The sequence below is a fragment of the Stylophora pistillata genome, chromosome 9, assembly GCF_964205215.1.
Source record: "Stylophora pistillata chromosome 9, jaStyPist1.2, whole genome shotgun sequence".
NCBI lineage: Eukaryota > Metazoa > Cnidaria > Anthozoa > Scleractinia > Pocilloporidae > Stylophora > Stylophora pistillata.
Window position 1 is genome coordinate 5,258,989 of NC_142527.1, and position 12,154 is coordinate 5,271,142.

The 12,154-nt window shown below is 38.7% G+C and overlaps 1 protein-coding gene and 1 long non-coding RNA gene across 2 annotated transcripts; both read left to right on the top strand.

Annotated features, from left to right (window-relative positions):
* The first annotated feature begins 421 nt into the window (after positions 1-421).
* Positions 422-5,931, top strand: LOC111341593 (uncharacterized). The gene is made up of 5 exons (XM_022948585.2): positions 422-574; positions 1,789-2,039; positions 3,059-3,170; positions 3,369-3,607; positions 4,319-5,931. The coding sequence occupies exons 1-5, from the start codon at positions 499-501 to the stop codon at positions 4,682-4,684; spliced, it is 1,044 nt and encodes a 347-aa protein (XP_022804320.2). The 5' UTR covers positions 422-498; the 3' UTR covers positions 4,685-5,931.
* Positions 5,932-7,114: 1,183 nt separating this feature from the next.
* LOC111341594 (uncharacterized) lies at positions 7,115-8,783 on the top strand. The gene is made up of 2 exons (XR_002695867.2): positions 7,115-8,518; positions 8,741-8,783. It is a non-coding gene; the product is annotated as an uncharacterized LOC111341594 (long non-coding RNA).
* Positions 8,784-12,154: the final 3,371 nt, after the last annotated feature.

The following is a 12,154-nucleotide window of genomic DNA, read 5'->3' on the forward strand; positions in this document are numbered from 1 at the left end:
AAACAAAATTGCATGAGCCCGTAGGGCGAGTGCAATTTGTGGTCTTTGAAAAAATTTACTCGCGTGCTTATTTATTCCAAATTGCACTCGAAATCATGTGATTATCTATTAATAATATACATGAAAAATACGAGGTAGCTTCTCATAACTACGCAGAAGAAAAGCGCGCGCATCACGTGCAAAAATAATTTATTCAAACCCTGCAAGTGACATTGAACTTGACATTGACATTGACTAACCATTCTGACCAATCAGAATGTCTGGTTTGTTTCTTTCTGTGCACTGAATTAACCCTCTTCTGCACTGAATTAACTCTCTTCTGCACTGAATTAATTGAAAACTGCATTCATCTTAACCAATCAGAACTGAGAAATGTTTTCATGTATATTATTAATGCAGAAATTTCATCATGTAGCTGATATCTCAAAATAAACCCGTTAGCTCCCAGATCAGTTTGTTACGTCACAAAGAGCTTTTTCCTGTCTTGTCGATTACACAATGTTCGGAGTCTACCTTCCTTTTCTCTTCCTGAAGATCTTGCTCACATTTTATCTTCTTATAGTTAAAGGAAACGGTAAGTGCGGAGCGTTTTTTAATTCATATTAAGAAGTTTTAAAGTTTTTCTAATAACACGACGTCGGACATTTAGTTTTTATGCAAACGCATCTTCTTTCATTTATAAAGACTTCGATTTTGAAATTGCGGTGACGGTGGCGTTTGGTCCTCTGTCTTGTGGTTGAATCAAGGCTTAGAATGTGCTAGACTCTAAGCTTTTCCCTCAAGGATTTCTTCCTGAACACGTTATTTTTTTCCTTTTCATAGCAATTATTACTTCTTCGTTGGGAAATAAATTTACTAAGAAATATTACGATAAATCTTTTTATTTCCTTTCATTTTTCTTTATGCCATTAAATCTCACTTTTTCTTTTTTTCTTTGATTTGCTATGATTTGTGAGCGTAATAAAAGTATTTAACTAAACTTCTTAAAAGACTGCTAACCTTAGTGTTAGTTAAAGAAAAACCTGAAAACAACAGAAATGTCATTTGCATTTTAAAGTTTGTGCGGCTCACAGCACGACATGCGGGAGCAATTTCTCACTAATGTGAACTTCGCCGTTTAATTGTTCTCTTTCAATTAATAATTTATGAAATTTTGTCGTCAGTTCTATAGAAATGGAAAAAGTAACTACAAAAGTCAGGATCGGAATAACTATTTAAGGTCAAATAAAAAAAATTGACACATTCTTCATTGTTCACTAAAAAGCTTTCGACCCTAAACCATAGCCCGGAACTATTTCAATTTAAAAAGCAGAGGCGGAACCATGGAAATTTAGAAAGGTGTCACTTGATCGAGTGGATTTTCAAGTGAAAAACAGGAAAAGCTGCCGACTTTCCTTAAAAAAAAAAAAAAAAACAGAAACTGGTCAGACCAGTATAGATTTGCTGTCGGGTTCATGTTGTAACTTGTTGGCTAGTGAGACCTTTTAGGGCTCACGTTTGACAAGTGCTGTCCTCGCTACTACGGTCAGCGGTGTTGAGAGAGACTTGTGCTCAAACAAAGAAGGAAAAAGGGTAAATTGTAATTTCAGCTCTGTCGACCGGCGAAGAGCAAATTAAATCGACACAAGTATTAAGTATATTTCCTGCACCATTGAGCATGAAATTTCTCAGATTAAAATTTGTTTTTTTGCGTGTACTTTTTAAATAATCCTCGATCGTAGGCGGTCTTTCTTCTTACGTACGTGGCCAATCTACTGACTCAACGGTGTCTTTCCCATTCGTTTGCAGATGTTTGCAGACTAGTTCGATACCAACTCCCCCTCCTAAACAAATCACTCATTGATCACGTGATTACTGGCGTGCTTGTAAAGGACGATGACGAGTGCCAGCTCCGATGTTACATGGAGCCTAGGTGCCTCTCTTATAATCTGGGACCTCATATGCCTTATGGACACGAATGTGAAATCAGCAATTCAGATCATGTGCAACACGCTCAAGATTTAGTTTCTAGACCAGGTTACACCTACATTGGGACTGAGGTACAGAATAGTTCCTGTAAACTCTCTTGTTTTCAAGCTTTAAATTTTAACTTCTTTAACATATTTCACGTCACCAGGTGTTTCACCTTTTTGTCACCCTTTCTTCTGTGACCGCGAGAGAACCGCTTTCAATTTAGGACGTTCTTTTCTCTTTCATCCATCAGCTAGGGAATGAGCTTACTATAGTACTAACTAGACTGATCACTTCTGTATTATTTTGGATTGTAGTCATCGATTTTAATCCCTACACTATGATCAGTTAATCAATACCTTACGCTAGAATCATAAAGCTGTCATATTCGATCGCCTTTGAAAATTTGGTGAGAGAGGGAGAGAGGGGGGGGGGTGAGAGTGGGAGAGAGAAACAGAGTGAGAGAGGGGGGAGAGAGAGAGAGAGAAACAGAGGGAGAGAGAGAGAGAGAGGGGGAGAGTGGGAGAGAGAAAGAGAGATATGGCATAGAATAAATCAATTGTTTCTACGTAGCTACGTCCACAACTCTTGATTTATTTGTGCCCTGTGTGTACACTGTTTGCTAACTTAATAACTACGAGAGCTGGTGGATTATTTGCAGTCCTAAATAACCATAGGGCTTAGAAAAAAACAGAACAGCCACACTAAAAGGAAACCTCCAGAGGGGGAACAGGTTACCGTTTAAGTCTTACATTATGAAGATTCGTTTGAAAAATTTCTGTTTTGTAGTTTGCTACGAAATATTAAGTGCCAAAAACAGAAGAATCGCTCACTGTCTTAAAAAAAAGTGAAAAATATTTGTGCCCATATGAATAGGACCTTTCTCCATTCAGGATCCAACATGTTTTGAGCTTCAAAGCCAACTAGTTCTGAAAACGTTCAATACGCCTTGCGGACCTACGAGAACTTCTCTAGAGACTGCGAGTTGCAGTGCTGCGCATTAAAGCGAGGTGGCGCTCATCATGAAATTTTCACCCTGCCCAAGTTACAAAATTTGATGCATGCAGTTTGAATGAATATTGGAAAAAAGTTATTATATTCCTTTCAGAATGGATGCTCGTCTAGTCCGTGTCTGAACAACGCCACTTGCCTTTCGCTGTCACCAACAACTTTCCAGTGCCAATGTTCCTCAGGATTTACCGGGATAAACTGCGAAACGGGTCGGTAGGCTGAGCTTAGTTTAGGGACATCTTGCGAATAATAGTGAATGTAAATGATATTGATTTCGCCACGTACTTTGAGACTATATCCTCAGAGATTTTAGGCACCCCCACAAAATCGTTGTTCTTAGCATCAGTTTGAAAGTCCAGCGTGTATATCATCAAACGTATTGCCAACACATTTTCTCTCCTTTAAAGGGAAGAGTTGCCGAGATATTAAGACTGCATCACCTCATGCTCCGAATGGTATGTACCGCGTACATCCTGAGGGTGGGCGCCGCTCAATCTGGGTCTATTGCGATATGACGTCATTTGGCGGCGGATGGACGATGTGTTACTCAACCAATAACAAGGTTCATCTCAGAAAGGAAGTGACATACAACGAGAGTCTGCCATATGGTACAAACGGCTACAGAACTGACTGTAATCATATTCAGGTAAGATGAACTCTTTGAGAAAGTTAGTGATCAAAGAAAATTGAAGGAAAAATTCAAACTTGATATCTTAAATTAACCTAGACTGATTAATAAAGCTTTTATTCTTCATGCAATTAGCTCAGTCAGGGATCAGACCGGTCCTTATTTATCCCCTGGGGGTCGGGGATCGGAGGAATTTAGTTGAGTCACTATAAAATTTGTTTGATCCCCCCCCCCCCAGGGTCTGTCATGAGTATTCAATTGATTCCCCCTTTTGTGGTATTCAAATTCATAAAGTCCAGCTTTATACTCTATTAGCAACGACCGATCTCTTCCCTGTTCACCATGAAATCACCTTGTTTCCCTCCAAAATCCTCTGATCCGTCTCAGAAAATAAAGAACGACAGGTTCCTTAGCTTAACGAGCTTTTTGCTTCACAAAGAATATAAATATACCGGAATTGGGTTATTTGCTTTTTGTTCGCTAAATAAAGATCTCTGCTTAGAGAACATATAAATCAGCCTCGTAAGTTCGCATCAAGAGAAAAAAATGTTCTTTCTCGTTGTTAAGGCGGTACGCACTGCGTCAATAACATGACTGATTGACCCTAGAAATAACACATAAATAATTCTCAGCTACTCGTCTATCGTGGGTTTTCCAGTATGAATTGCATTTTATTCTACAATTTATTTAGAAGACGCATCAAAAATTTTCTTAAATATTATATTGCAGTTTCGCGAAATTCTTTTTGTGGACGAACTAGAGGGTGACCACGCCTTCTTTACACATCAGTCTGGCTCTAGTCTTGTAATGGCGGGAAATTACCAAAAACAATTTCCAGGGTTCTGGAAAGCAGGAGGTGTAGCAGACACAAGATATCACTATCAGCTTCTCATCTGCAATACAAAGTTTTATTCTGGATTCCTCTTGACAGGAAACTTTTACGTTTGCAGAATACGCTGTACGTATTGGTGCAGCGATAAGATCTCTCCATTCTTCCGGACAGCGGCAAATTCAAGTGTATTTACCGGCGTGGCCTTCAATATCAATGGCCACCGGTCTCTAAAGAGCCGCCTGATCAGCGTTGGGCTGAGATGAATGAAATTCCCAAGCATGAACTTTGATTGCTTCCAATAGGAATCGAGCCTACGACTCTCTGCGAATAGTCCATTTTACAGTTGTGTGCTTGGTTGCCAAGCCTTTGAATGGGAGTGAGGCTAGAGATGACCTTGTTATGATACAAATCTTGCTGCCTTTCAAATGTAAATCACTTTGTTATCATGCTAACTAGGTACAGGTCTCTATCACAACAAGGTCATCTTTAGCCTCACTCTGAATCAAAGGCTTGGCAACTAAGTACTCAACTGTAAAATGGCCTATTAGCACTTCGGTTGTTCTACTTCTGAGGAATTAGAAGCTCGTGGTTGGCGGCAGGCTAGGCCATTTAACTGGATACATAAAGACAAAATTCCTGTATACTACTAGGATATGATTGTCGATATGTGATGTTTTTACGCAAAGTTAATTAGATGGTAATTATAAATTTAAAGCCCAGATTATTTCAGTTGGCCAAATCAGTCTTCTGAGATAAGCACGTTTGTACAGTGAATAGGTTACACTTCATTAGCCCTACACAGATAGTACATGTTCGAGGAGTATGCGTGTCAGATATTTTGTTTGCGAGACATAACAAGCCCGCAGATTTTGTTCTGAGTTTTCAAAACAACTTTGAATCGATTTCAACATAAACAGGAAAAAAATCTTAAAGAAAGAGGCCTCCATTCGGCACGGAAATGTCTTCGTGCGTTTATTCTTCTTTGCTCTGAGAAGGAAAGTTGTAATATAGTAGGATCGATAAATGGCGCTTACTAGTTGTATTGACAATCAAAATGAAATGTGTATGTACGTAAACGAGCCTAAAAATGTAAGTCGACCTTGTACTGCATGGCTATAATACTGATTTATTATCCGACTGAGCTAAATAACGCGCCAATCGAGTATAAATGTCACATTGTAAAAAAAAAAAAGAAAAAAAAAATTTCGTTACCCGGTCGGTTACGCGTGCTGCGCTTCGCTATCTAATTCGATCACTTTTCCCGCCTTGTAGGAAATGCATGCATGTGAAATAACGCAGCTTGATAATTAATAACTTATTCTTTAGAAGTTTCGGTGTGTTTTACTGCCAAGTATCTTTACTCGTTGTCATTCTGACTTGCCTTACGGGATCGTTCAAATACGGCACAACTCGTAAAAAGTAGTCAGTTATATTACACACCAAATGTCATAAGATACATATGTCAGAGTAGATCTGCGTGTGCTGAATAAAGTTTTTATGGTTGCTTATGCATGTGCGTTCAGACAGTACCGGGAGGCCATGATGGGCTATCGTGTGGGCTACTCTCTAAAGTACTCACCTCCGAAAAAAAAGATAATAGGGACCTTAAGAAACCACGACAGCGACGGCAACGAGGACGAGGAAAAACAAGAGATCTCATTGGCAGAACAATCGCTCAGCACGTGCGTTTTGAAACTTTGAAACAACAACGTGAAATCGCCAAAATTTGCGTCGCCTGCGAACCGAAACCGCGACGGCAAATTATTTTAATTTCCATTTGGAACTCAACGGCTGTTTTTTACGTCATGCGGAAGTTGAGCTGTGGCGCTGTATGAGACAGTAAGCTCCCGCGCAGCCATTTTTAAAATTCTAACTAAGAGAAGAAATTCGTTTTTTAATCGAAGTCTTCCTTGGCGTCGCCGTCGTGGTTTCTTAACGTCCCTATTATTTTACCGCAACGCAGGTCAGTATCTGAGCATTCGCAAACTTACTCAAAAATTTTGAACAAACACAAAAGAATTTTTATCCTGTTGACTGAAAATCGGTCTAGTATACGCAGCCGTTTCTTTTACCGTACGTATTTCTCGTACAAAACAAGTCATTCTTTCCGAAAATAGCCCATCTGCTCCTATATTACCCGCACAAGGCCGGTGTTAAAGTATTGCGCGCCCTTATATCACCATGTTTTTCCTGAAGTCATACTAAGAACGTGCTCAGAAACGCACGACTAGCATTGTATAACATTAAGGCCACAAAGAACAGTGTCATTAGCTCATGTACTCAGTGTCATCTAATACTGCGCATAAACTCCATCATCTGCTTCCACCCAAGAACAAATAGATACAATTTAAGAAAGTATAGACCCTTCCACGGTTTTTACGGCCATATTGTTTGGGGGTCAAACAAAACCTCGTTGCGTAGCAAGAAGCAATATATTCTTTTGTAATTATTCGACGCGCGTGGGTAACTTCGCTCAATATCGTAATTTTATAAAAAGAAAATCGCTTATTTTCGTCTCCAAATCTAGTGGGAACATAGATAAGGCGTTACTGAAAGTAAGTGCCGAATTTTTGGCGAAGTACCTTTTTATCACTGCGTTTTATGGGCAGATTGATATGTTGTTTGAAGGTGACCTCGTGGCCGCCAATGTGCGAGAATGGCATTTTAAAAAGCACTTCTTTCGGTTGAGAAATTAGAATATGTTTTTTAGCCATCGATATTGTGTAGTTTTAAATTTTAGGATTTATGGTGGGAGTAAGTACTCAAATAAGGTTCTGAAAGCATCTGTATTTTGCATGCCAGTATAGAGTCGAACATCAGCATCTCTGGTTATTTGTGCAGAGGCTGTCAGCTTTAACCCTGGGGAATCGTCTGCACTATCCATCAATTCGTCACTTGCAGTGATGATATCACTATTATCAACCGATGTTGATAATCGCTGCCTTTTGGGTGACTTAGTATTTGAATGCTCAAAAGGAGTCAAAAAAAGAGTAGGTATTGGATTGCTTACTGAAGGCTTCCCGTCTAGAAAATGATTGGAGCAGAGGACAACACTCTCCCTTGACTTTCCTATTGAGAAATATTTTCTTCCCTTCTGAACCTGTCGAGACCATGGTTCAATTAATGATTGCTTGGGCTTGTGGAACGATAACTTCTGTGAATGTGAGTGGATGACCCATTTTTTCGGATCTCCTCTATCGTTGTTACAGCCGCCAACAGAACACCTATCTCCAAAATCCATTAAACCAAGGGTTTCTCTTTGCCGAGTTATTGGTTTTTCAAGAGTATGTTAGCCTGTCTAGACGAAAAGGTTTAAAGAGCACGTAAACACATTTATTTCAATTTTTCCTCTGCACAGTTAAGTTACTTAAATACAAAAAGTCATTCGGAAAAGCTGTACTCTGACCTTCTGGCATAATGTCGGCCGCGAGGTCACGCCCAAAGAAAAACGATCTCAATGTTCCCATAAAACGCAGAGAAGGAAAGGTTTTTCGCCGAGAGGAGAAAAAGTCACTCGCCTTTATTGATGTCTTCTCTTTTTCAGCGATGAATATTAATTTTTGTTCCTGAACAAAGCGAAAATTTAAACGAGAGTAGCGATACGCGTCTTCTTATCATATGGGATTCTATGGCTCGTTGCTACGCAACGAGGTTTTGTTTGACCCCCAACCATATGGCCGATAAAACCGTGGAAGGGTCTATTAGCGCAATTTTATGTTGCCAAAAATGTGCACCAATACTTTCACGAACACCTTTATTACATCCACGTCCAATCGGGTAGAACTTTATATCTTTTGTTTTTCTTTTTTTTTTTTTAATTCATTTTAAGTCAAATGAATTTATCATTTCATAAATTTGCGAATAACTTAAACGTTTCGTAAAGTTCATGCAATTCTACCCCAGGAGACTATTTTGACAAAGTATCCACTCACACTCTTGGTAAGTCATGCCGTCACGCACTATACTAACTTTAGAACATTACGTATGCATATTTATGACCTTTCACTGCATATGCCGATGACGAAAAGTTGTCTTCGAACGTGACTAAACACTTTGGGAATATTGTCTGACTCAGTCAAGGTAAACCTTGAAAAAAGGTAAGTTGCAGTTTGCTGAATTAAGATTAAAATCAATTTAACTCACCTGGCGTCCCTCAAATAGAGTGCATTGAAAGGCAATGGACAGTGACCATTCAGTGCCTAATTATGTTACTAGTGCTTTCCTTAAGTTTCTTCGTTTGTACATAATTATTATATTATTCGACGTGTTCTGGAGCGATATCGCTTATTCGCTTATTTCGGAGTTTGTTTCGTCCGTAGGAAAACTCAGGGCGAAGAAGTTTCCAATCAGAGCGCTTCACAAGGAAATAAAAAGCGCTATCAGCTGTAAACGAATACATCACGATCGACTGATGCGTTGAATCCATTCGCAAGGATCGTAAAAGAAAGAAATATTCCTCCACGAAGCATTTAATTATTTCTTATATCAGCTTTTGCAATGAGTTACCCACCTCAACCACCGCCATACAATCCAACAAATCCTCAGCCGAACGCTGGAGTTGGTTTCGAGCAATATCAACAAGGAACTCCGTATCCTCCGCCGCCATATTCATCACCATATCCTCAACAGCAGTACGGCGGGCCTCCTACACAGCAAGGCTATCCTCCGCAGCAGGGCTTTCAGCAGCCGTATGGTCAACCGCAGTACGTCTACACAAACCAGCCTAAAACTGTTTACGTTTATGATCAAAGTGGGAGACGAAGACAAGACAACAGTGATGCGGCTGACTGTTTTCTGTTAGGGCTTTGTGCTGCATGTCTGTGCTGTTGTGTTCTCGACTAAAATCAGTGACATCTAAACCTGTCTGCATATGTTATATGTTAGATTTTCTCACTATTAGCTTTTATTTGTTTTGAGAAAGCCTCTCTGTAGTTTTATAACACAAGAATAGAACAGAAATTGTGATATTCAACTATGTATGTACGTTAGTATTTGTTGACATTGTGAATAATTATAACTCAAAACTGAAATTATTGCATAATTATAAGAGTTTATCCTAACGCCAATTTGACAGTTTCCGATGCAAATGTAGCGCGATCGAGTAGCAGGTCGTAGTTCCATATATGGTCGAATAGATAAATATTTCAAAATACAACGAGGAAAGTAAAATTGGTGGTGTAAATGTGTGACAAGGTTTCCTGAAAACTGAATTAGAGGTAAATTGGGGAACAGAACATTTCTAAAGTTTTTCAAGGATTTTTTTAAATTTTCATTACTATTGTTTCATAAGGTCGCACTAATAGCAAGTATGATAGATATTGTAAGAAATATACAACTTTTTTGAAAGTCATGTTTTGGCATCTTCAGATGACATATGCATGCTGAAACATGTCTATTAAAACAGTTGTATATTTCTTACAATAACTATTGTTTCAAAACCAAAAAAAATTATATCATATGCACTCTTGTCCAAAATTTATTTTAGGTAATAATTACATGACCATAAACATTGCTGTATTTCAAATATGTTGGGTGTTGAAAATTAAGAGTATGCGAAATTTACATAAGGCAAAATTTAGTGTGCAAATCAGAGCATTGAAGGACACCAGTATATGAACAAACAGTACCATGCTAGTGTGAAAAACAAAAATTTCTTTTTATCAAAGCCTGCATATTTAGCTTTTGTGGAGCAGACAGCTCCTGAAAGGTTTGGTTTGAGATGGAGAAGTGTTTACTCCTCTAAAAATCTGCTCATAGAGCATGAACTTATGAAATACACACTCTTCCAGAAGAATTGAGTGTAAGCCCAACCTCTGATATTTTTGTTAAACCACTCATTTTTGTTGGTTTTGTTTTAGGTACTTTCATTTTGAAAGGAAAAGTAACAGGTTATTAAAGCCTAATGATAATTTATCATCATGGTTGTATTTACAAGTGTGTACAGCATTTTCATCTCTCTGATGGTTATTGTCCCTTATACTGCACAGGGACCAAAGGGAGGGGAGGGTGGTGAAACTGTGCTGTGCCTGGACTACCTCACAAACTGTCAGGTCAACCACCTGAACTTTGGGGTTTGTTTGTTCACTTAGTACACGAAAGTATTTCATCGTGGGGAAGCTGCAGGCATCTAAGGGGTTCTTTCCTTTCAGTAAAAGAAGCCATACTTGAATTTACACAATCCAACACAAGCCTGGTATAAGCTCTAGCACCAGTACAAGGAAGAGAGTGAAAATCAAGGGTCATTGTATTTTATTATAAGAAAGAAAGCATTCACCCCTCTATCTCTGACTGGTATACTACCTGACAAATGATTCTCGATAGGTATTACTTCAAATGAACTTCGATCAAAACAGCTACTGCACCTTCTGCCAGCCAAATCAAGGAAATACAGTATACTAAAATATTAGTTTTTGCAAACAACTTGAAATTGCCACTCAGCAAATTTCTTCATCGCTACCTTTGGATCAAGTGAGAGGTTATCCCAAAAAGAAACTGTCTAAGATTCACCCATTTGTGCAACTTTGAAAGAGTTCCAAAAAAGTAACTAAAAAAACTGGCCTCAATATTAGGATCTTCTGATGTGATCTTTCCTATAGAAATGGAGATGCAGGACATTAAGACCATGTTTTGAGCATGCGAGTGGATCTAGGAGGTTTTGATGGGGGGTGGGGGTCCAAACTTTGATAAAAAAAATGTGGAATTATTGTTATCACACTATTGCCTTCAGCTAATTAAGCTGAGAAATATTTCAAGGAAAGAAAATTTTAAACACCTAGAGAATCTTGGTGTCACATCTGATGGTGTGGGAGGTTTGGACCTTGTAGGCCTTCCCCCTAAAAAATGCACCATGCAAAGTCAACATGAAAATGTTTAGGAGATATTGGCTGTGTTTAAGGCAGATGTAAGCTACTTCAGCTGGAACTGTAATTCTCAGTTTCACAGGTTTCTTTTTCTATCTTTTTATAGTCAGTGGTAGACATAATCTATGGGATATTATGGGATATTATGCCCAGCTCAAGGACGTGTAATTGCTCCTCACAGATTTTCCTGTGCTAGTGTTGGTCAACTTTGATAGTGATAAAAACAATAATGATAATTAATGATAATTAGAGTTAAAATCAAGCCTTCTGAATTTTTTGGCTAGCCACACTGCCTTCAAAATCAGTTCCAGGTCCCTATCAGAATTAACCAATGCCGTGTGGTGTAGCTCATCTGAGCTTTACCTGGCCTACTCAATTGTATTGTATTGTAATCTTTATTTAGACACGATCAATTCATCAGCCTATAAAAATACATATCACATACGCTAAGATATTTAAAATTAAAACTACATACTATAACACTAAAGCTGTTTTCCGTGAATGCCGTGCGTTAGACTTAAAAAATGTCATTGATCTTACGTTTAAATAACCCCAGAGACTCTGTGTTCCTTATATCGCTTGGTAAACTGTTCCATAATGTGGCGCCATTGTAGCTAAAGCTTTTTCTGTAATAATTAGTGCGCGGTAGTGGAACATTAAGCTTATTTTCAGAGTCCCTGAGGTCATAAGCAGAGTCACGCCACGTAAACTTTGAATATAGATACCTTGGAGCTAGCCCGTGCAGACATCTAAACATCATGGTGGCTTTATGGATTTCCTGCTGGCGTGCAAGATTTTTCCACCCTAAAAACTCGAGTAGCTCAGTTGCATCAGCATCATAGTTAGAGAATGTCAACACACGGGCTGCTCTAT